The sequence below is a fragment of the Magallana gigas genome, chromosome 9, assembly GCF_963853765.1.
Source record: "Magallana gigas chromosome 9, xbMagGiga1.1, whole genome shotgun sequence".
Classification (NCBI taxonomy): Eukaryota; Metazoa; Mollusca; class Bivalvia; order Ostreida; family Ostreidae; genus Magallana; species Magallana gigas.
In genome coordinates this window covers 30,210,835-30,233,567 of record NC_088861.1, presented here as the reverse complement: position 1 = coordinate 30,233,567, position 22,733 = coordinate 30,210,835, and the positions used below count along the sequence as shown (strand labels likewise).

General features: G+C 35.4%; 4 protein-coding genes and 1 pseudogene across 5 annotated transcripts; 3 read left to right on the top strand and 2 right to left on the bottom strand.

Moving 5' to 3' along the window:
* Positions 1–523: 523 nt before the first annotated feature.
* On the top strand, positions 524–22,082 carry LOC117691405 (GDP-L-fucose synthase). The gene is made up of 10 exons (XM_066070907.1): positions 524–677; positions 15,252–15,345; positions 17,175–17,321; positions 17,562–17,676; positions 17,992–18,120; positions 18,524–18,597; positions 19,658–19,791; positions 20,153–20,284; positions 20,740–20,919; positions 21,182–22,082. Exons 3-10 carry the CDS (start codon positions 17,185–17,187, stop codon positions 21,235–21,237), a joined length of 957 nt encoding a protein of 318 aa, XP_065926979.1. The 5' UTR covers positions 524–677; positions 15,252–15,345; positions 17,175–17,184; the 3' UTR covers positions 21,238–22,082.
* On the top strand, positions 1,067–2,484 carry LOC136271881 (uncharacterized). The gene is made up of 2 exons (XM_066072458.1): positions 1,067–1,084; positions 1,996–2,484. The coding sequence occupies exons 1-2, from the start codon at positions 1,067–1,069 to the stop codon at positions 2,482–2,484; spliced, it is 507 nt and encodes a 168-aa protein (XP_065928530.1).
* Positions 3,434–4,827, bottom strand: LOC136271542 (uncharacterized). Its single transcript, XM_066071755.1, has 3 exons — positions 4,692–4,827; positions 3,709–4,281; positions 3,434–3,578 (listed from the first exon to the last, which is right to left on the bottom strand). Exons 1-3 carry the CDS (start codon positions 4,745–4,747, stop codon positions 3,545–3,547), a joined length of 663 nt encoding a protein of 220 aa, XP_065927827.1. The 5' UTR covers positions 4,748–4,827; the 3' UTR covers positions 3,434–3,544.
* On the top strand, positions 4,746–5,831 carry LOC136271880 (uncharacterized; annotated as a pseudogene).
* Positions 6,454–14,887, bottom strand: LOC105347171 (uncharacterized). 2 transcript variants are annotated; one of them, XM_066070905.1, is made up of 19 exons: positions 14,795–14,887; positions 14,164–14,281; positions 13,313–13,549; positions 12,867–13,069; positions 12,651–12,752; positions 12,436–12,462; positions 11,958–12,029; positions 11,754–11,840; positions 11,204–11,593; positions 10,635–11,069; positions 10,144–10,381; positions 9,515–10,050; positions 9,180–9,392; positions 8,776–9,093; positions 8,587–8,651; positions 8,098–8,345; positions 7,711–7,962; positions 6,728–7,300; positions 6,454–6,597 (listed from the first exon to the last, which is right to left on the bottom strand). In XM_066070905.1, the coding sequence occupies exons 2-19, from the start codon at positions 14,250–14,252 to the stop codon at positions 6,564–6,566; spliced, it is 4,119 nt and encodes a 1,372-aa protein (XP_065926977.1). In that variant the 5' UTR covers positions 14,253–14,281; positions 14,795–14,887; the 3' UTR covers positions 6,454–6,563. The 2 variants fall into 2 exon arrangements, with proteins under 2 accessions (XP_065926977.1, XP_065926978.1); XM_066070906.1 differs by lacking the exons at positions 14,164–14,281; positions 14,795–14,887 and having other exon boundaries at positions 13,313–13,611.
* Positions 22,083–22,733: the final 651 nt, after the last annotated feature.

Sequence of the window (22,733 nt, the reverse complement as noted above, 5' to 3'; positions counted from 1 at the left end):
CTCCCCTTCTATTAGGGAATTTATAATTAATTTGTCAATCGTCTATCGCTTTGATTCTATCAACAATTCGATCATTTATTTAACTTGAAAGAGTTTTATACGTCTGATCAATCTTGTAGTATTGCTGGAGCGCTCCTCCACCAATTCCTTAAGAAAGTCAGAAAAAAATATTTTCGAAACTTTTTTTGGGGGGGGGGGGGTAGAGTAGGTTTCTGATTATGTAAAATGCCGTTCATTTCACGTCTGACCAAATAAGATCATCTATTGTCAATTCCTAAATTATGATTAGCAATTTTATGTATATGGGAATGAGAATTGTGTCTTAGTTCTGGTTGCACTGAGAGAGAAAAAACCCCAAAACAAAACAAAGGTGAATTTGGGGAACACTGGCCATTTCTAAATAGTTCATGGCCAGGGTGTGTTGGGCTAGAATTTGGCCCGCCGCCAAGTTGCACGTGTTTGGTCCCCCTACTGCGACGCTGATTTGAAGCACAGAGGCTATCAGCGGGAAAAGACGGTCGTTTGGGTGCATGTTGAAAATTGATGAGAACTGCTTGGGTCGTCGCAAGTTCCACCAAAATAGAAACTCGAACGGTCAAAAAACTGAAATGGCCGGAGGTGCCTTTGAAGTAAAGATGCTGAAGCTAGTCTTGTGGATGTAGATTTTTCCCAGCAAGGTGAGTGAATGCCATTGAATCTTTCTCCTTTCTTTACATTCTGTATTTCCGTCCGAGAACGAATATACAAATGTATTGCCACTAGTTTGATGTTAATAATTCCTATTTCTCTTTAGAAGGCTTGTAAACTTGTTGAACCATTGAATTAAAGAGACGGAAAGTGAATTTGAGCTACGATGCTCTAACGTAATTAAGCAGTAAACTGTACATCTTTGAAAAGCTAAAGTAACTAAGCGTATATGGCCTTTTAATTTATCAAAGATTCGGACTGTTTATAATAATTATCATAATCTTCTTAAGAGCAATATGTTATGAAATAGATAACTATTGTAATTAATCTGACGATATATCTAGTCACAAAGTAAGACGTAGTTGAAATCGGTCCAACCATGCCAGCCGCCTCAGCTGTAGGTCAAAATGGCCGTTGCGACCATGCTTCCGATGAGGCGGATTCTGATTGGATAAAACTGTTGGTCAAATTTTAGGTTCATGACCTGGGAAGCTGTTTACGGATGATTGGTCAAAATCTGCATTGTTTATATAGCAACACAGTTTTAATAGTTGTTCATGCAGTTGGAAGGTATGGGTATGCGCAATATAAATATTCACGCAGTTACTGAATTTTGTTGATACGGGCAATAAGAATGAAACTCATAGAATCAATTTCTCAATAGAAAAAAAATTACATGAGCCCCCCCCCCCCCCCCCCCCCCCAGGATAGTAAAATTTTTATTCTGGTATTTAAAATATTAAAAACATACATACATGTGATAATTTTTTATTATTTAATACATTGTAACTTTTTAAATGCTTTGGGTCTAATTCGAATTAACAATTAATCAATGCATCGCAATATGGCACCATGGGGGGCGGGGGGGGGGGGGGGGGGGTGAGAGAGAGAAGGGGGGTTTGTTAAAATTCGACACATCATGGATTAAATTGCGTTGATTCTGTGATCAATCTGTCACAAAACAAACGTTTAAAACCTTTGCAGTTAAGTTGAGGCTGTGTGTTGTACAATATTGATGTGTCATGTAATTAAAAAATATCTTTAAAAAGAGAAAAATGAAATCGCCCAACGTGGGGCTCGAACCCACGACCCCGAGATTAAGAGTCTCGTGCTCTACCGACTGCGCCAAGCCCATGACCCATTAGTCTCTGCGCAACAAACCAAAAAAAAAAAAAGAAAAAGAAGGAAAAAAGAAGAAAAAGAAAGAAAAAGGGGAAAAAGAGAGAAAAGGGGAAAGAAAAAAGAAGAGAAAAGAGGAAAAAAGGAGGAAAGAAGAGAAAAAGGAGAAAAGAAAGAAAAAAAGAAAAGGAAAAAAAGAAAAAAGAGAAAAAGGAAGGGAAAAAAGGGGAAAGAAAGAGAAAAGGGGGAAGAAAAAGGAGGAGAAAGGGGGAGAAAAGGAAGGAAAAAAGAAAGAAAAAAGGGAGGAAAGAAAAGGGGAAGAAAGAGGAAGAGAAGAAAGGAAGAAAGGAAGAGAAAAAGGATAAAAAGAAAAAAAAAGAGAAAAAGAAGGGAAAAAGAGAAAAAAGGAAGGAGAGAGAAAAGGGGAAAGAAAAAGGAGAAAAGGGGAAAAAAGGAAGGAAAAAGGGAGGAAAGAAAAAAGGGAAGAAAGAGGAAGAGAAAAAGGAGAAAAGAAAAAAGAAAAAAAGAGAAAAAGAAGGGAAAAAGAGAAAAAAGGGGAAGGAAAGAGAAAAGGGGAAAGAAAAAGGAGGAGAAAAGGGGAGAAAAGGAAGGAAAAAAGGAAGAAAAAAGGGAGGAAAGAAAAAGGAAGAAAAAAGAGGAAAGAGAAAAAAATCCTGAATGCTTTTGACAATAATCATAATGTGATTTCATTATCATGCTTTAAAACAAATCCTTTATCTAAATTGACTTTATTTTTAATTCTATGAAATACCTAGATGCAGCTTCTGCCAAGATTTGAACTTGGACCTCTTTCTGCTAAGAGAAAGTGTTCTTCCATTGAACTACAAAAGCTTCATGCAAACTGTGGTATTTCTTAATTCTCAAAGATAATATCATTAACAATGTGTAATAATGATAAAAAAAATTATCAGCACTTAAAAAATTTCTCCTCTGCTTTTTCAAGGGCTTGGAACCTTCTAATGCACCCATGAATACAATGCATTAGGCAGCATTAAAAATTTTTTAGTGTTCAATAATTGGCCAAAAATGAGTTTCTAACTTTAAGTTCCTCAAGATATTGTTTTAAATATCTATCTTCCATTATAAATAATTTTTAAATACTGTGAAAAAATCCATCAAATTCCAAATTTGAGTAAAATGCATATTTATGGTACAGCCAATGTAAAAATTACATAGAATACAGAGGTATGGTTGAAAAAAATCAAGAGTTTATTAAATTCAAGATATAATTATTTAAAATGATGCTTTAAATATCAAACAGTTTCATTTTGTACATTTTTCCCTTTAAAGCCTTAAAATATTGAGAGAAAAAAAATAATCAAATCAATTATGATGTCATAATGGTCCTAACACCAAAATGACATATATCTATAACTATAGAAAAAAATAAAGTTTGAAAATAAGTCAAAATGAAGCAGAAACTCATTTTTGGCCAACAGTCACAAACATATACAAGTCATTAATACAGTTGCATTCAAATGAATTATTTTAAGTCAAAACCTTCAAAATGTAAAAGTAAATAATCACAGATACCCCACACTCTCCAATTACTAGTTTTTAAAAGTAAATTTCAATTTGCACAAATAGTAATAAAAGGGCATAAATGTAAAAAAAACTATCAGATCTTAACTTTACTTAATATTCACAAATCCATTATTCCCAGAAAAATAATGGAGGCAGAAATTGACAGTAATATGCATATCTTTACATTATGTTCTTAATGTATCTGCACATTTTCACAAATTCTACAGCTGTGTAGAGTGAAAAAAAAAGAACAAGGGAGTAATGGATGGACTGAAGAACAGATGGGTCTAAAACACAATACAATACATGTATATAATTAGAGATCTCTAAGGGCCACAAGAATAAAATCATACTTACTGCTGAGTCTTCTTTTTCCTGGCTACTCCAGCCTTCTGCAGATTATCCCTCCACTCTTGAAATGGTATGTTGTCTTTGCGAGCACAATACCGATAGCCCATATACTGTGAATGGTCTGGCGGCTTCATATCCTCACCACACTTGCTACACCTGATTACCGTGGAGGTCCTGACATACTTCCTTTTTGGTCGCCCTTGCTCCTCAAGCTCTTGTTTTCGTTTCTGGTACTGCTTTGTAGAGTGTGGAATATTTGGAATCAACAAAGCAGTGCCTTCTGTAGTTGTGACCAATTGGAAGCTCATGACAGGATCGCAAGAAGGTGTCGGACAAGGAAGAACAGGTGCCACAGCTGGTATTGGTGCTTTTGGAGTCTTCTTTGGTCTGCTCTTGAGTTTGGCCATACCAATTGTAGAGGGTGGATCATGAAAAGAGAAGGGGTCTGTGCTTCCTGCTGGCAAAGATGTTGGCTTGGGCAAGGCTTCTGGTGCCTTGGCTACTGTCATTTTTGGTGTAGGAAGTGCAAGACCCTGCATTAAGATTTTCTTCTCCTCAGCCTTACTCTTCTCATTGAACCTGAAAAATTAGAATTGAATTCTAGTATTATTAATAAAAAAGAAACTATCTGCAATTTAGATACCTATTTAAATGTACATGAAATAAACAGAAAAGTTAAGAATTTCATCAGTATATGAACCTGGTTGGTCACATGATCCAATCATGTGAAGCCAAGGATTTCCCAGGAGATTTGATCATGTACCAGCCAATTAACCAAGTTCATATCCCAATGAACCCTTAAACTTGCTGTTCATTACTTATATTTGTGTTTGAAAAAGACAAATCATCAGAAATATTAAAATAACCGTGTTTTTAATGTTTACAACATTGCAAACATCAAGCGATAAGCTCGTACTGTAATCATAGTGATGAAATCAACAAATTTAGGAAGCATTTTTGCAAATGTAAATATGTATTAATCGACTCACCACTGTTGGAGAGTCTTCCTGTTTAAAAGAGGAAGTTGGATGTCTGTAACTGACATGGCTCTATGGTTGTTCAAAATGGTCTTCCTGATGGTATGATATGCATCCAGGATGAGTGACCATTTTGTGAGAACCGCCTCCCCCTTAGCCCATGACCCATTAGTCTCTGCGCAACAAACCAAAAAAAAAAAAAGAAAAAGAAGGAAAAAAGAAGAAAAAGAAAGAAAAAGGGGAAAAAGAGAGAAAAGGGGAAAGAAAAAAGAAGAGAAAAGAGGAAAAAAGGAGGAAAGAAGAGAAAAAGGAGAAAAGAAAGAAAAAAAGAAAAGGAAAAAAAGAAAAAAGAGAAAAAGGAAGGGAAAAAAGGGGAAAGAAAGAGAAAAGGGGGAAGAAAAAGGAGGAGAAAGGGGGAGAAAAGGAAGGAAAAAAGAAAGAAAAAAGGGAGGAAAGAAAAGGGGAAGAAAGAGGAAGAGAAGAAAGGAAGAAAGGAAGAGAAAAAGGATAAAAAGAAAAAAAAAGAGAAAAAGAAGGGAAAAAGAGAAAAAAGGAAGGAGAGAGAAAAGGGGAAAGAAAAAGGAGAAAAGGGGAAAAAAGGAAGGAAAAAGGGAGGAAAGAAAAAAGGGAAGAAAGAGGAAGAGAAAAAGGAGAAAAGAAAAAAGAAAAAAAGAGAAAAAGAAGGGAAAAAGAGAAAAAAGGGGAAGGAAAGAGAAAAGGGGAAAGAAAAAGGAGGAGAAAAGGGGAGAAAAGGAAGGAAAAAAGGAAGAAAAAAGGGAGGAAAGAAAAAGGAAGAAAAAAGAGGAAAGAGAAAAAAATCCTGAATGCTTTTGACAATAATCATAATGTGATTTCATTATCATGCTTTAAAACAAATCCTTTATCTAAATTGACTTTATTTTTAATTCTATGAAATACCTAGATGCAGCTTCTGCCAAGATTTGAACTTGGACCTCTTTCTGCTAAGAGAAAGTGTTCTTCCATTGAACTACAAAAGCTTCATGCAAACTGTGGTATTTCTTAATTCTCAAAGATAATATCATTAACAATGTGTAATAATGATAAAAAAAATTATCAGCACTTAAAAAATTTCTCCTCTGCTTTTTCAAGGGCTTGGAACCTTCTAATGCACCCATGAATACAATGCATTAGGCAGCATTAAAAATTTTTTAGTGTTCAATAATTGGCCAAAAATGAGTTTCTAACTTTAAGTTCCTCAAGATATTGTTTTAAATATCTATCTTCCATTATAAATAATTTTTAAATACTGTGAAAAAATCCATCAAATTCCAAATTTGAGTAAAATGCATATTTATGGTACAGCCAATGTAAAAATTACATAGAATACAGAGGTATGGTTGAAAAAAATCAAGAGTTTATTAAATTCAAGATATAATTATTTAAAATGATGCTTTAAATATCAAACAGTTTCATTTTGTACATTTTTCCCTTTAAAGCCTTAAAATATTGAGAGAAAAAAAATAATCAAATCAATTATGATGTCATAATGGTCCTAACACCAAAATGACATATATCTATAACTATAGAAAAAAATAAAGTTTGAAAATAAGTCAAAATGAAGCAGAAACTCATTTTTGGCCAACAGTCACAAACATATACAAGTCATTAATACAGTTGCATTCAAATGAATTATTTTAAGTCAAAACCTTCAAAATGTAAAAGTAAATAATCACAGATACCCCACACTCTCCAATTACTAGTTTTTAAAAGTAAATTTCAATTTGCACAAATAGTAATAAAAGGGCATAAATGTAAAAAAAACTATCAGATCTTAACTTTACTTAATATTCACAAATCCATTATTCCCAGAAAAATAATGGAGGCAGAAATTGACAGTAATATGCATATCTTTACATTATGTTCTTAATGTATCTGCACATTTTCACAAATTCTACAGCTGTGTAGAGTGAAAAAAAAAGAACAAGGGAGTAATGGATGGACTGAAGAACAGATGGGTCTAAAACACAATACAATACATGTATATAATTAGAGATCTCTAAGGGCCACAAGAATAAAATCATACTTACTGCTGAGTCTTCTTTTTCCTGGCTACTCCAGCCTTCTGCAGATTATCCCTCCACTCTTGAAATGGTATGTTGTCTTTGCGAGCACAATACCGATAGCCCATATACTGTGAATGGTCTGGCGGCTTCATATCCTCACCACACTTGCTACACCTGATTACCGTGGAGGTCCTGACATACTTCCTTTTTGGTCGCCCTTGCTCCTCAAGCTCTTGTTTTCGTTTCTGGTACTGCTTTGTAGAGTGTGGAATATTTGGAATCAACAAAGCAGTGCCTTCTGTAGTTGTGACCAATTGGAAGCTCATGACAGGATCGCAAGAAGGTGTCGGACAAGGAAGAACAGGTGCCACAGCTGGTATTGGTGCTTTTGGAGTCTTCTTTGGTCTGCTCTTGAGTTTGGCCATACCAATTGTAGAGGGTGGATCATGAAAAGAGAAGGGGTCTGTGCTTCCTGCTGGCAAAGATGTTGGCTTGGGCAAGGCTTCTGGTGCCTTGGCTACTGTCATTTTTGGTGTAGGAAGTGCAAGACCCTGCATTAAGATTTTCTTCTCCTCAGCCTTACTCTTCTCATTGAACCTGAAAAATTAGAATTGAATTCTAGTATTATTAATAAAAAAGAAACTATCTGCAATTTAGATACCTATTTAAATGTACATGAAATAAACAGAAAAGTTAAGAATTTCATCAGTATATGAACCTGGTTGGTCACATGATCCAATCATGTGAAGCCAAGGATTTCCCAGGAGATTTGATCATGTACCAGCCAATTAACCAAGTTCATATCCCAATGAACCCTTAAACTTGCTGTTCATTACTTATATTTGTGTTTGAAAAAGACAAATCATCAGAAATATTAAAATAACCGTGTTTTTAATGTTTACAACATTGCAAACATCAAGCGATAAGCTCGTACTGTAATCATAGTGATGAAATCAACAAATTTAGGAAGCATTTTTGCAAATGTAAATATGTATTAATCGACTCACCACTGTTGGAGAGTCTTCCTGTTTAAAAGAGGAAGTTGGATGTCTGTAACTGACATGGCTCTATGGTTGTTCAAAATGGTCTTCCTGATGGTATGATATGCATCCAGGATGAGTGACCATTTTGTGAGAACCGCCTCCCCCTTCCTCCTTCTATCACTTGGATAGATCTGCAGAAGTTTTTCAACAGTGGCCTCTGTGTATCGATTGCAGTTAGGCCACTGTGCTGGACCTTGGTTTGGACCAAGAATAACCCTAAAAAAAAAACACAGCAAAACTTAGTGTACAACTTAACATAGCATCAAGTGTTTTGATTTTTCAGGTTTCATAATATTGTTACTGCCTATTCTTTACAAAAGGACCCATACTTCCAAAAGTGCATTTACTAACTTCTCAATACTTTCAACTCCTGGTGCAACTTTCTTTCTTTTGCTACAGAAACGTCCGAGAGGTGCAGTGGAGAATCGCTGAGGGAACACAGTCCTCTTCCTGTCATACTCTGAGAGTGCTGACCACAGATCTTTCAGCTTCTGGACTTCAGCTGAAGTCATAGCTGCCTTATCCTTGAAGGTTACCAGAAAGTCTGCTAAAGCCAGCACTCTTGAATATCCAGGTACATTGTCTGGACCAACTGTGTCCTTTAAATAAATTTTTTTTAAAGAAATGTTAGAAGTATTCTAAAGAGTGGATAGATAAAAATCTATGAAAATTAATAAAACTGTTAAAAGTAATCTCAAGAGTGATTATAATATAAAAGTTATAAAAAAAAAAAGCACACATGTAAATATATTTAAGTTATAAGTACATTTCACTTTTACTATCATTCAATTTTTTGCTGTCATTCATGTCACTAATATCTTTTAATCTGCAATCACTTACATCACCAGAGTCTGCATCTTTGCTTTTATCTGTCTCAGCCTCATAGTGATGAGTAGGTACCTCAACTGAAAAGAAAAAGACATTAGGTACTGTAATGTTGCAGCCAGTCATGTAAACTTTTTTTTTCCAAATTATGAATTACTGCATAAATTGTTTCTCATGCTTATTTTAATTTAAAGCTCCTATTACCTGGATCTGACTGGGCCATCATCTGTCTATACTCAGCTACTGACGGGATGTTAAGGAGGGCAGGAGAAGCAGAAGTAGATGTACAAGTTGGTGTGACAGGATCCACACCTAACTCTACAGGATCCACACTTAACTCTACAGGCAGTGTGGGATCCAACATCTCCTCTTGTTGTTCATGGAATCCTTCATCTGCTTCAGAATGCTCTGGGTTTTCCTCCTCCACATCGGCATCATCAGCGAGTATCCGGACGGCCTCTCTGTAGTCAGTCACACCTTCTCCTGTTTGGGAGTAGAGGTACTCTATTCCTATCAGCTCTCCTGGTGAGGGTAGAAAGATTCAGTTGAAAATTGTATAAAATGAAATGTAAGATTTCTTGTCTAAAAAATACCTATAGCTCACCTACCCGTGTATTTTCCAGGTGGCTTGTAGTCGTCAAAGATTCCTCTGCCCAAGACCTCATTTGCCAACTTGTTAACAGAGTTCTTGAGCGGTCCACTGTATGTCATTGGGGCGTCTTCTTTGACATCAACTACTGCTGAACTCTTCCGGTCAGAATTCCATCTGAACAGACCATCCAATAGGAATACCTGGAAATTGATGTCCTTTGCCAGGGTTCCTATAAAAATATTTGAATAATTAAATAAATTTCAATGACAATTATAGGTGTTTGATCTTTATAACATTGAATAAAAAAAATGTTCATATTAATGAAAAGTATTGTGTTGAATCTGTTCTTACCTGGAATAAACCTGTTCATATGGAGATGAAAGCTTTCCAGAGAGGTGGAGCCTCTTGCACATCTGTAAACAGGAAGTTCAATGCCGCCTTTCTTCAAAGTGTTCACCTGTGTGTAGAGTCTAAGACCAGGGGGATCCTGGATGCAAGATACATGCTGACTCTGTATCTTCCAGATCTGCTGGATCTTCTCACTGTCAAACAAAGGCACTCCCTGGGTATCAAAACCTCTGGGGCCATCTAGGGATTCTAACAGGCTGGATATGAGCCTAGTTGTTTCAGCAGTGCCGCGGGTCACTCGCTTGCAGTGGAGTGCAAGCTCAGCTGTAGACAAGCGTCTTATGACATCATCCTCTGAGGGATTTTGGATGCACTGCTGAATCATCTCGGCTCGCTTAGCAGTCTTCAGTAAGTTGAGATCAGTCTCATCCCACTTGAAGATGCACTGGCTCAACTTCCCCATTAAAACACTGTACAGTTGATGCTTATCAGTGGTGCAGCCATAGGGAAAGCGGCGCATGAAGTGCCATATATCCAACCTAAAAAACATTGGCAATAAAATGTAAGACTCATAGTGCTATACCTGAAGCCATCTATATTATACATGTAAGAGCAAGAGAAATCATACACACCTGATATGAAGAAAGGGCCAGGCCTCCAAGTACTTATGCACAGATGAAGCTCCGCAGCAGTCACGGTCAACATAGAGTGCCTTGGGAGGAGGAACGCCAGCATTTCTGTACCGTGTAACAAGGCCATCCAACATCTGCTTCAAACCTGATCCCTCACCGACAGTCAAGACAGACATGAGGACTTGTCCATGCTCATTACCAATGTTGGTGGCCCACATTGCTGTCTTCCTCCCCTTTCCTATCAAATAAATGGCAATCATTATCCCCTGAACATAATTCAATGCTATTTTAGTATTATATTGAGAACATGCATAATTTTACATATTACATGTAGTAAGTATCTCATAAACTTCTTTTAAATGCATTAATGTGAAAAAATACTTCACTTTACCTCCAACAATCTTTTAAATGCATTAATGTGAAAAAATACTTCACTTTACCTCCAACAATATATAACTCATTAACATATATTTTCTTATCGAAAAACCTACCGGCAAGCTTGTTGGTGATTTTCTTTGTTGAGTCCATCTTGAGGACGGTCCCAAACTGTGACGTCATGTGGGCTTTGATGTAATCAACGCGGTTCAGAACATCTATCTGGTAGACCTTCATGAACCAGCGGTGTCTTGGTACAGCGGCAGCTGGAGGAGGCTCACTAAACTGAATCGGAGCAAAGAATCCCCTCTCTGCCGATGTCTTAAAGTCCCTGCAATGAGATAGATACAATTGTAAATTATTTAGATAAGACTCACCATGTTGTTCCCTTACCTGTTTCATCACTGCGCTGCTGCTGTTTCCAAGTCCTCTCTGTCTCAGAAGGCGTACAATCTTCAAATCGCAGGCATACTTCGAGGTAAGGATGCAAGGAAAGCGGGACCTTGTTGCATTGTCCAGTTGGTTAAGAACTCCCTCACTCCAACTAATAACTGTGAAAAAAAAAAAATTTAAAATATTTACTGATATCACAAAAACATGTTCATACCCTATCATATTCTTTATTTCATTGACAGTATGTCAAAAAAGGTTTAAATTCCTGATTTAAAAAAATTGAAAGGCATACCCTTCTTATGGCAGTTGGAACAGCTAAGATATTCAGCTGCTATATTGTAGACAGAATCTACATCCACAACACGCCTGGTTTTCTGATGGACGCCTGCATTTGTCAACGTTCCGTTACAACCACTATGGGGGCAGTGAAACTGCGTATGGAACAAGTGGCGTGGCATCCAAAGAAAGAAACGATGTCCAAAGTATCGGTCCGGCTTGTTCAAGACAGCTCGGGACAGACTTGGCTGGGGTGGATCGTACCATAGCTTTGACACACGGCTGAAATCAAATTCAGGACCTCGCTTCCCAGCATGAAAGAAGGTCTCCGATATCCACTGATGGTCAACTTCAGGAAGCGTCTTTTTCCAGCCAGAAGGAAGTGCTAGGCTATCCAACTCCGGTGCTGGAACAAAATCATTTAACATGCAATTACATTCATACCAATGTTCACATGTCATATCTTCGGATAAGAAACTTTTAGAAATTAAAGTGTAAAATACACATTCAAAGTTTTAGATATTTTTTTAATTGTATTTTTACCACATTAAAGTAATTTGGCTAACCTGTGGATGAACTTGACTCTTGCTGCTGATTTCTTCCAACCATGGCAGCTGAAGTACTACTAGTCGGCCTGGAGGAACCGGAATCTTCTAAAATAAAATGTTAATCCATATTTGATATTCAAGTGTTATAAAATGTTGCTGCAGACAGGAAAGTAAATATTTTTGTTTCTTATTAGGATATGTATTTTGGTATTAAAATATTACCAGATGTAGAAGTAGATGTAGATGATTTCCTCCTAACAGCCGATGCAAGATTTGGCGTAGGCTTTGGGATTCCTGTTGTTATGTAATTTACAACATGACTTAATATTCAACATGTAAGAATTTTAAACAATTTACAATAATAGCCATATTATAAGCACGATTTCGTATAAGAAACAAAAACAATGCTTAGATGAATACACATTTTCTCTCGTTGTAATTAGAAGAATAGAATAAAAATAAAATGAAAATCTGATACATTTCCATAAAGTAATGATACACTATATACAGAAATGATTACATTTTGATGTTACATGTATGAAGGATTACACTGTGATTATGATTGATTTCACAAGTGCAAAACAAATGTAAAAGGAGACAGACACCACATATAGCCACTCTATATTTACTCGCCATAACCACACAGTACAACAAGCCCACTTGATAATATATAACAGACAAATTACCCTCATATACTTACTGATGAAGACCAGTATGTAGGAAGATTCTGTTATTCGAAGATAAATTTTAATATCAAAACTATTATAACAAACATAACAAACCCTATATTTTAATACACTATTGTTTGAAAAATTCAAATTGCTTTTTAAATGTTGACAGACAAAATAAATAGCCTCTCATTTTTTAGCAGATTTTCTGAAAGAGTAAGACATGTAATTGACATGTAGTCCTCACCTTTGCCAGCTTTGCCTTCCACTTCCTCTAAGCATGCTATCAGTTCAGAGTCATCAACATGAACATCAAGGGTTCTGGTCTCTGAACTTGGCTTCTGATTCCCTAAAATGCAATTAATAATTAGCTTCAATATGAAGTATCAAAAACTTAATACATGTATTTCAGTCCTAAGGATTAAACATGTTAAACATATCTTATTTTAATATTCGAACGCACCAGGTGTCCTTCTCTGTTTTTCTTCTCTTTTCATCCTCACTAATTCCTTGCTCTCTTCAAACAGATAGACATATCTTCGGAGGGCCATCTTGTTAAGCCATCTATTGCCAACACCCTGGGTCTCTCCGGAAGTTTCATCCCTGGCAATCAAAAACGCAACCCACCCCGGAGCATTTTCAAGCAGCCATTTGAATGTCATTCCTCTGAAATAAAACAAGATTTTCTCAATAAAAACCATAAAAAAAAATTCTTCTAATTTGAATAAATCATTCAAAGGCATTTTTTACTAAATCAAGATGATGATTGATTGTTTATGAAATTATCACAAAAAGTTAAAGAACAGAAACTAACATTTATTTCTATCTTAATGAAATTAATTATTGTTCGGTATTACCGGTACATGCACTTTAATTGACTTAATATTGTCACAATAGAATGCCAATTACCGAAACTGTCCAAACTGGATTGTATGTTGTCCGAGCAGATGCTTTACATTCTTAACATCTCCCCCCAAGGCGTTTACGGATCGCTCTGCCTGGGTCTTTATCCGGATGACACTCTCGGATTCAGCTCGGTTCCGTTCCCTGTGTTCCGTTTTCACGGCTCTCGCAGCAGCACTGTCACTGAGGGACAAAATTCCTGAGGGCAATCGTTGGAATGTGGGCACTAAGGAACTCATGACACTGAAAAATAATCATTGTTATTTTATCAAATTTATCTTGTTCTAAAATGATGACCGGAAACACATGAATGTACCTAATATGGAGATAAACAAAATGCTTCCGGAAAAATTTTCCTTATGCGACTTCAAAATAAATTTTGAAACATTCAATAAAAAATCTAAAAAGCTCTGAATAAAAGGAATTGTATTTTAAATACTTATGTTTCAAATAAGTACACGGTATAAATTTAAGTAAAACCAAAATATTTTTTCGGTGTCCTTAAATGTCATCTTACATCATAGCAGATACAGTACTATAGAAAGATGATAGAGTAATAACAACACTTGTCTTGAAAATCTAACTAATTACTTCATTATAATTTCATTACAAAAAAATTCAAACAATTTACTTGTTAATGAATTTATTGCTTCAAAGTTATTCCTATACATGATTAATTTAAAAACATTAAGTCCATTTAATAGTGTTTTGAGAAAAAGTCAAGATGATTTATGATGATTTTTTTATATAAAAATGTTATATAGATATATTTTGTAAGGGTGATCCAAAGATTAATACATACAAATGATATGAATAAATCAAACTATTAAATACATGAAATTCAGATTAATACTTACGGAAAAAAAGTTGTTATAAAAATCCAGAAAATTAAACAATGCAAAAGTGCAGGTATCAAGTGGTGATTTGCGGTAAAACGTCTCTTCATACAGCGATGGGAGAAAAGTGAGCAGGTACCTAAGAAACAAATATTATATAGATTCAAACCATGACACCTGACATCCAGGTATATACTTGTAAACACACATGGCCTACCCCACACTGTCAACCTGCCTAGCAAATTCTGCACAGGTATATAGGTATACTGACTTTATTAACAGGTACACTGATAATGATGAATTAACAATGGGATGTCAGGGCACCCCATCAGTTGCACCTTTCACACATGGCCAGTCTCATACTGTGACAAACTAAATGTGATGCAGTATTTGGACAATGATCAAAGGTGGAACACCTGTCAACACCCCCACCCCCCACAACTCATTTCTGTAACTACTTACAGTAGATAATGATTTCAATCATCAATTAATTCAACAAAATAATGTTATTCTATGCATAAAATCTGCATTTTTAACTTAAATCACTTTAAACATGTTTTACCGGTGTTGATATATTTTTTATTATTTCCAACACATTTTCCAATTCTTTGACATAATTAATTAAATATCTCAAGAAAACATGCAACCTTACCTGAGATAAGCAAATTTATTCCATTATACTTTGCATAAACTAAATCAAAATATCTAGGGCATCTGTAACACAATGGCGACCATTAAAGATGCTATTTTGGAAGCTGATAAATAACAAACTCTGATTGGTCAAAAACCTCAAATTGAGGTTCGGACGCTGCCTGAATTTGTGGTTTAAGTGGATGTGATTGGATATCCAAACCAAGAAATTTGTGGTTGAATTGCATGTGATTGGATATCCAAACCACGACTCATGAGTGAATCTTAGAGCCAGCCGGGCACATGTATTCTAAAGAGATGAAAATTTTTAATAAATTTAATATTTTAAATACTATTTAAATACTTTAAATAAAGTCTGATTGATAACATTACTAATCAATAGGGTAATAAACTATTGTTTTCATCTACCACACACCAAGTTGTTTTTGTTGTATGACTTTTTTGTCATCTTTTTTAAGGATCTAAGGGACCCACGTGGCTTGGGTACACGAGTAGAAAAGCCGGGTTGTTTAGACGGATCGTGAATATTGACAGAGCTCGAGAGACTTGAAGGTTAGTAGGGTTAGAAGCTATTGTCTCTCATTTCGATAAATTTTCACTTTAAAAGCAATTCAGAGAGCTGCGGTTGTTTTATAGACAGGTCATAGAGGCGTACTCACGTTGTTATGTTTTTAATTACCATATCAACAAAGTAGGCACTGTACGTTATATGAAGTACTCTCGCCAAAGAATATCAAATTTTGACAAACCCAGGCGATATTTCATATTTAAGAAACGATCAATAAATGACACGCTGCTATGTGTTTTATTAATGTTTTATTAAGTAATTAGAATGAGCAGCAATGTAAAAATGTCGAAATCCCAATCATGTGGAAAGAGGCGGGGCATGTTGGAACAAAATAGTCGGTGCGTTCATACATGTAGTTTTACCAGTGGTACCAAATTTTAATATATCATTGGTTCAATTGGATGAAAACGGTGCCAATTGTACCAATAATCCCTGAACTGGTTTGGCATACAGATGTGACTGATTTTACAAATGTCACCAATGGGAGTCCAGTGGAATCTGTTTACTGTCCTAATTATACAACGACACAATTTCTTCATAAATTGCATCCCAAATATCGTAGAGGGAAAATGGGTTTCTCAAAACTGTGATCTTATGTCTCCGTTTTTGCTGTCATGTCTAAAATTAGTTGTGACGTCATTTACCAATGCTTTCGGGGCCCACACTCTAGATTGTCTGCAGAAAAATATACCATTGATAAAAACAATTGATACCAATGACATGCCAGTGGTACCGTAATAAATTTTACCAATAGCAGCTTTTGTCTTCCAACGGCTGAACTATCTGAATGCACCCAGTATTCTGCATAATTAAAGAGAAGTTCAGAGGCTTAGTCTTTGTGAAGGCTTTGTCTGTAAACTTCACTATTAAGTAGAATAGAAAAAAAAAAATCAATGTTTCCCTTTTCTGTCCTACAAACGTCAAATATAAATTATCTTTAGTTGTGTTTTTATTTACAGTGTCATTTTATTTGTCAGTTTCCCCACAAAAAACATGTAAATAATATATTGAAAATTAAAAAGTGCAAGTGATTTATCAATGGGATAAGACCTGACTAATACACGATGTATATAAAAGAGTAACATAAAACTGCTATTGGAAACAGCTGACACGTGAACAAAAATGGTTAGGACACGGTGGAAGAGTTTAATTAGAAACCACATCCTTGTCCCATGTAGCAAATGAAGGAAGTATCACTTCTGAAGCAGCTGACCTACTCTCACCAATATCCTGATCCACAGACACCTCTGTATTGTCCCCCATGTCAAACTGCAGTAGATTTAACTTTTAAATTAAAATTTGTATATTGTGAATTCCTTATTAAATGTGAGGAATTAATTTTTGCGTAAAATTGCGAGATGCTGTCCTCACAGATTTTAAAATCTCACTCTTATTTTTCAGACAGTTTTGCGCTATATGAAGTCATAACAATAAAGATGGTGCTCGCGACTTTATATTCTCTTAATTTGATGCAAAAAAGCAGAATCGTGGAATTAAGCACTCGCGTAAAATAAGGAATTTACAGTACTTAAGACTACCCTTTTGGTAAAACAGAACTTATTTATTAATTATACAATGTGAGTGTACAAGGGCTGTTAAAAGTTAATATGCAGACACTGCTATTATCATTTTGTATGGGTGTCAACTGTTTTAGCTCGCCTGAACTAAAGGCTGACCGCAAAAATTAGTCTCCCTGAACCAGTTTACCTTTGGTAAATCATGAAATAAAGTAATGGTAGTGAATAAAATTTAGTTTACAGCATGTTTTGAATAATAGTGCATAACAAAGATTGATGGTCCTCACTCTTTACAGTTGAACTACAATGGGGGATCAGTGTGTTATTTTGGTGACCGGGGGCACTGGTTTGGTGGGACAGGCCATCAAGACGATCGCTGAGGGCGAGGAGAAGAGGCCCAACGAACAGTGGTACTTTGCCAGCTCCAAGGATGGGGACCTCTCGTAAGTGTCAGAGTGAATCATTTCTTATTACCGGGTAGTTACAATGACTAAGAATGAGATTAGAAATACATATAGTTATCATTTTTTTGAAAAATCTTAAACATTGTTTTCTCTGATATGTAATATATGTGTAGCAAAAAATGTTATTAACAATGGACTTATATAAAAGTTACACTCTGTATTAAAACTTTACCTGCCATGACCTTATATTGGTGACCTTGACATTTATTGTTGTTACAGAGTACGTGAGGACACGGAGAAGCTGTTTGCCAAGGTCAAGCCCACACACGTCATTCATCTAGCAGCTATGGTTGGAGGCTTGTTCCGTAATCTCAAATACAATCTGGACTTTTATGTGAGTACTACATTAGAAATTCATAAATATGGGAATAGGGGGAGGGGACTGGGAGAATACTGATGATGTTTGGTAGAAATTGTTTCAAGTTCTTATTTTCTTAACAGTTTTGTAGTACATGTATTGAGTTTTCAATAGAATATATTTGAATAAATTTGAGTAAAAGATTCTCTGCATATACATGTATAGTGATGTGCACAGTGCATATTTTTGTGTAGATTGCTTGAATATGAATAATCTTTTATAATATTTAAAATAAATGGAAAATTCTTAAGAGATTTTCTGTAAATTGATTACAATTGATCATCTTTGCAGAGGATCAACACCCTGATCAATGACAATGTGTTGAACGTCAGCTACAAGACAGGTGTAAAGAAGGTGGTGTCCTGTCTGTCTACCTGTATATTCCCAGACAAAACCACCTACCCCATTGACGAAACCATGGTACGCCATTTACCACTGATCATGCAGTCACATCATGAGACATGACTATATATATGGGGACAATCTCATCATTTGTTAAAATTTTTATTCAAATTCAAAATTTTATCTTATTTAGATATCATTTTTGTGGTGAAATTTTTAAATGATTAACAATAATCAATAAATGGATTAATAAAACATTTCTATTTTATGTCGAAATATAAAATAAGTCAGTGGCACTTTAAAAATTAACTTTAAAAAAATTTGTTCTTTTAAAAAAAATTGATGCAAATCAAAGATGCTTATAGACAAAGTGATGTTTGAATTAATTTGCATTGGTGTAAGTCAGACATTATCTTGTTTGAATTTTATTGATTTATTTTATTGATTGATTGGTTATTGATGCAAATCTTTTTCTACACAGGTGCACAATGGTCCACCACATGACTCCAACTTTGGTTACTCCTACTCCAAGAGAATGATTGATGTGTTAAATAGGTAACAGCTGGGGTGGGAAAAACTGTTGCAAAATTGTAGAGTGAAAATGCTTGCATACTCTTCTGGTTGTCCTATCTCGGGATATTATTATAAAGAAAAAATTGTTTGGATGGAAGAGTGTTACATGCAGAGCCTAGTAAAGGACATGCACTTAAAGACATTTAGATATCAGCAAATTTGTTGCAACTCCTTGTAAAATTATATCAGTAATATTTTCTGTGGTATGAAGATTTGAAATTTTTAATAAAACACAGGAACAACATCCCTTCTCCAACAAATTAGCTGAGTTGGAAAAATCACTGAGATTTGGTTAGTGAGAAAACTGTGTACAGGGTTTTTATTGCTCCATGTTTTTTGGCCCTTCTACAGTAGCAAACAGTTATGCTCTATGTTGAATACACCGAGACCCAGTTGTGATAAAAGAGGGATGGTATGAGACATTCAGATTTGCCTAGTCTTATATTCATAGGGCTGGGACGATACTGTACTTAGCCGATTCGGTACATATCACGATACATGAGATGCGATACGATACATATCACGATACATTGCAACTAAATGAAAACATGAATAAGGGTTAAAAATTTATTCAATCTGTCGATGTATTACCGCATGTCCAAAGTTATTTTGATATATTTAAAATGAGCATTGCACAATTTACAAATTACTTTAGTCTCATATACTCTACTTTTTCATAAACAAGTAATACAAAAGTTGTCCACACTCCAGATTTAGCTTCTTAACAGTTTTGACAACTTTACGAGGTTTTCCGCCATCTTTGTATTTTCATATTTAGGCGCGCGGACTAAAAATAGCCGATATTTGAAGCTCGGATATTTTTGGAAAATAAAAAAATGTTCGCTTAGGTATCGTTGTATTAATGGTAAATGTATCGATCCAAATATCGTCAAAATAAATATCGTGATGCACCGGTGCATCGGTGGATCGTCCCATCCCTATATATTCACCCAATGAAAACATGGGCAAAGGGGTAAAAAAAAAATTGTGCAAATATTTCCCCATATACAGTATTTCCTTTATGATAATTGTTTGTTTTCAGGGCTTACAACAAACAGCATGGCTGTCAGTTCACCTCTGTGGTCCCAACCAATGTGTACGGTGCCCATGACAACTTCAACCTGGAAGACGGCCATGTTCTCCCCGGTCTCATCCACAAGATCTACACCGCCAAAAGTCAGTTATTACATTACAAGATCTACACCGCCAAAAGTCAGTTATTACGTCAATTCATTACATTATTACAAGATCTACACCGCCAAAAGTCAGTTATTACGTCAATTCATTACATTATTACAAGATCTACACCGCCAAAAGTCAGTTATTACGTCAATTCATTACATTATTACAAGATCTACACCGCCAAAAGTCAGTTATTACATTGATTCATTACATTATTACTATATCTACTCCAGAAGTCAGTTATTTTTTTTTTGGTACCTTTTTTTAGAAAATTTAGTTTTTATTAAATAACAATTGTCCATGTGTATGCATTGATACGCAATGCCAAATTAATGACAATGTCGCACTGTTACAGAGAACAACACCCCCTTCACAGTTTGGGGAACTGGATCCCCCCGCAGACAGTTCATCTACTCCCTGGATCTTGCCCGCCTCATGATCTGGGTACTGAGGGAGTACCCAGAGATTGACCCAATTATCCTCTCAGGTGAGGGATTTGCTGTCTCTTATACAGTCATGTGTTACTTAGTTATAGCAATGTTGTCGCATCAACTTGTGTGCATTTATTTAAACTCTGGTTGTTTTGAAAATGTACTGTATATGCTAAGATTTTTAAATTCTGTAATTTATCTGAACTTAAGAATTTACCAGTTTTGCTCATTTTTCCTTCGACTTCATTGACTAATAAAACTAATCTTGTAATTCTGAAATGTACTAGCAAAACTAATGAAATTTGAGGGAAACAGGTAATAAGTTTGCTTTGTACATAGATTGAAAGGGCTAGGTTTGTCATGAAATTAAACATAAAGGATACAAGTGGGCATGTTTCTACATAAATTTTATTGACCTGTAATTGATAATGCATGTATATTCTGAGCAAAATGAGGTGCATTGCCGAACAAATGGCTGTATATAAGGTTTAATGACCCCTCTGTGTTGTAGTGGGGGAGGAAGACGAGGTCAGTATCAAGGAGGCGGCTGAGGCGGTCGTCGAGGCGATGGATTTCAAGGGCGAGGTCAAGTACGACACCACCAAGTCGGACGGTCAGTTCAAGAAGACGGCCAGCAATGCCAAGCTACGGAAGTACCGACCTGACTTCAAATTCACACCATTCAAACAAGGTAGGCTGTTTAATCTGCTTATTCAGGTGGGAGAGAAGGTTGAAAAGATAAAAAGAATTAAAATTTTTAAAAACTACGGGAATTTCGATGAAACTTTAATGCAATGAAATTGATGGAGTTTTCAAAACTTGACTGAATTATTTGAAATTTGAGCAACTTGAAAATTAATCTGCAAAGCAAAATAATGAATAAAGTAAGTTATTCTATAGAACTTGAATTCATATCAAAATCTAATTATGTCATTTTGTGGTGTATTTTGTAGCTGTGAAGGAGTCCTGCGACTGGTTTGTGGCCAACTATGAAACAGCGAGAAAGTAACAAGAATCTCTGTGTAATAGAACGGGCAAATTCTCATTTGTTTTGTCATAAACACAATCGGCATAGAATCATGAAGAACAAATTTTATTAGAACAATTTTGTTCTAGCTTTGAGAGCTAGCTTGGGTATATTCATAACCAGGTTTTTCTACTTTATGTCATTCTCTCCATCCCCCCCCCCTTCCCCCATTTGTTTGGTTTGCTCATTTTTGCTTGTTTTATGAATGATCATTTACTTATCTTAGTGAATATATATGGTTATTGTATATTTTGTTGGATGTAGAAAAGAGCCATCGACTTAATTTTTAAGGTCATCATATTGTGGGCTATGCTGCTGTTTTTGTCCGAATTTTTTTGTGTTGTTAGGCTTGAAGATAGTTTTTTTTAAAGATTTCTTTTTCTAACTACATAATGTAAATTATGTAATTGACAATCATTGCCTAATTATGTCCTATGAACGCTCAGCCTAATGCAAATCATGTGATACATTGTAACAGTGCTTTAAGCAGCTAGATCGAGATCATTGTGTGTTTGTAGTACATCTTGTGTAGTGCTAAATCATGAAGGCATAATAATAATGACCATACACTCTTTCTGTACTTATTTATTTAACATACTAATATTTTGTATATGCATATGTGTGTTTGCATGCTCCTAACTACTTACTCATGTAAGTTAACATTGTGTTGTAAAGGTGTTCAGTCATCATACAATATGTACTTTATACAGGATTAGCATTCCACTCATCATCTCTGTCTTATTTAAATATCTATCATTGATGAAATCCTGTCTTCAGAATTAATAATGAAGACTTCTTAAGGCAATAAATGTGTGAAAAAATGGTAATTAATTTGTGTTTTTGTTGTTGTTGATATTTACATAGGAAAAAAAGTCATATAGGGGACACAAATTAAATGTAAACGAACAAAAATATTGGTGGTTTGTAACAACTTCTCACAATAGAGGCCACATATTGTTTACTGTAATCAATAGCTTGCAGTGACAAATGAGGCCTGGTTAAAATTTGCATGGACATACTGTATACTGGGTTATTTTTGCCCTGTGTTTTTTTTGCTGTTTTGCAAATGGTTTCAACCGGTCTTAAATTTGCCCAGACAAAGTTATGATCAAAGAGAGATAATTTTGACATTGGAATTCACCCAGTCCCAACTTCGCCTGCTGACACAAGGGCTAAAGGGGTAAAAACAAAATGGGGCAAATATTTTTCTGTATACGATTCATGTGTAATTGCTTTATAGTACAGTTCCTGAAACATTTAACTTTCCCATTTGAACAGTGAGCGCATGCTGAACGGTAAGCAAACGCAAAGCGCAAACTAGAGGCAAAGGCAAGCCCAAAGTAAACGGTGAACGATATATGAACACGAGATGAACAATTAATTATAGTCTGTCCCAAGTTATTGCTTCCATCGCTTTTTGATGACTTTTAATAAAATTACACATACCTGTGAAAGAAATACAGTTGAAATCGTTAAAA

What these genes read in the sequence shown, in the direction of transcription:
- LOC136271542 (XM_066071755.1), bottom strand. Translation starts at nt 4,747, where the DNA reads ATGTCAGTTACAGACATCCAACTTCCTCTTTTAAACAGGAAGACTCTC. An exon ending in AGGAAGACTCTCCAACAGTG is followed by an intron (nt 4,282 to 4,691) that starts GTGAGTCGATTA and finishes CTAATTTTTCAG; the next exon opens with GTTCAATGAGAAGAGTAAGG. An exon ending in AGGAAAAAGAAGACTCAGCA is followed by an intron (nt 3,579 to 3,708) that starts GTAAGTATGATT and finishes CACTCTACACAG; the next exon opens with CTGTAGAATTTGTGAAAATG.
- LOC105347171 (XM_066070905.1), bottom strand. Translation starts at nt 14,252, where the DNA reads ATGAAGAGACGTTTTACCGCAAATCACCACTTGATACCTGCACTTTTG. An exon ending in TTTATAACAACTTTTTTTCC is followed by an intron (nt 13,550 to 14,163) that starts GTAAGTATTAAT and finishes ATTATTTTTCAG; the next exon opens with TGTCATGAGTTCCTTAGTGC. An exon ending in AGGAAGACTCTCCAACAGTG is followed by an intron (nt 7,301 to 7,710) that starts GTGAGTCGATTA and finishes CTAATTTTTCAG; the next exon opens with GTTCAATGAGAAGAGTAAGG.
- LOC117691405 (XM_066070907.1), top strand. Translation starts at nt 17,185, where the DNA reads ATGGGGGATCAGTGTGTTATTTTGGTGACCGGGGGCACTGGTTTGGTG. An exon ending in AATACAATCTGGACTTTTAT is followed by an intron (nt 17,677 to 17,991) that starts GTGAGTACTACA and finishes TCATCTTTGCAG; the next exon opens with AGGATCAACACCCTGATCAA. An exon ending in TGACCCAATTATCCTCTCAG is followed by an intron (nt 20,285 to 20,739) that starts GTGAGGGATTTG and finishes TCTGTGTTGTAG; the next exon opens with TGGGGGAGGAAGACGAGGTC.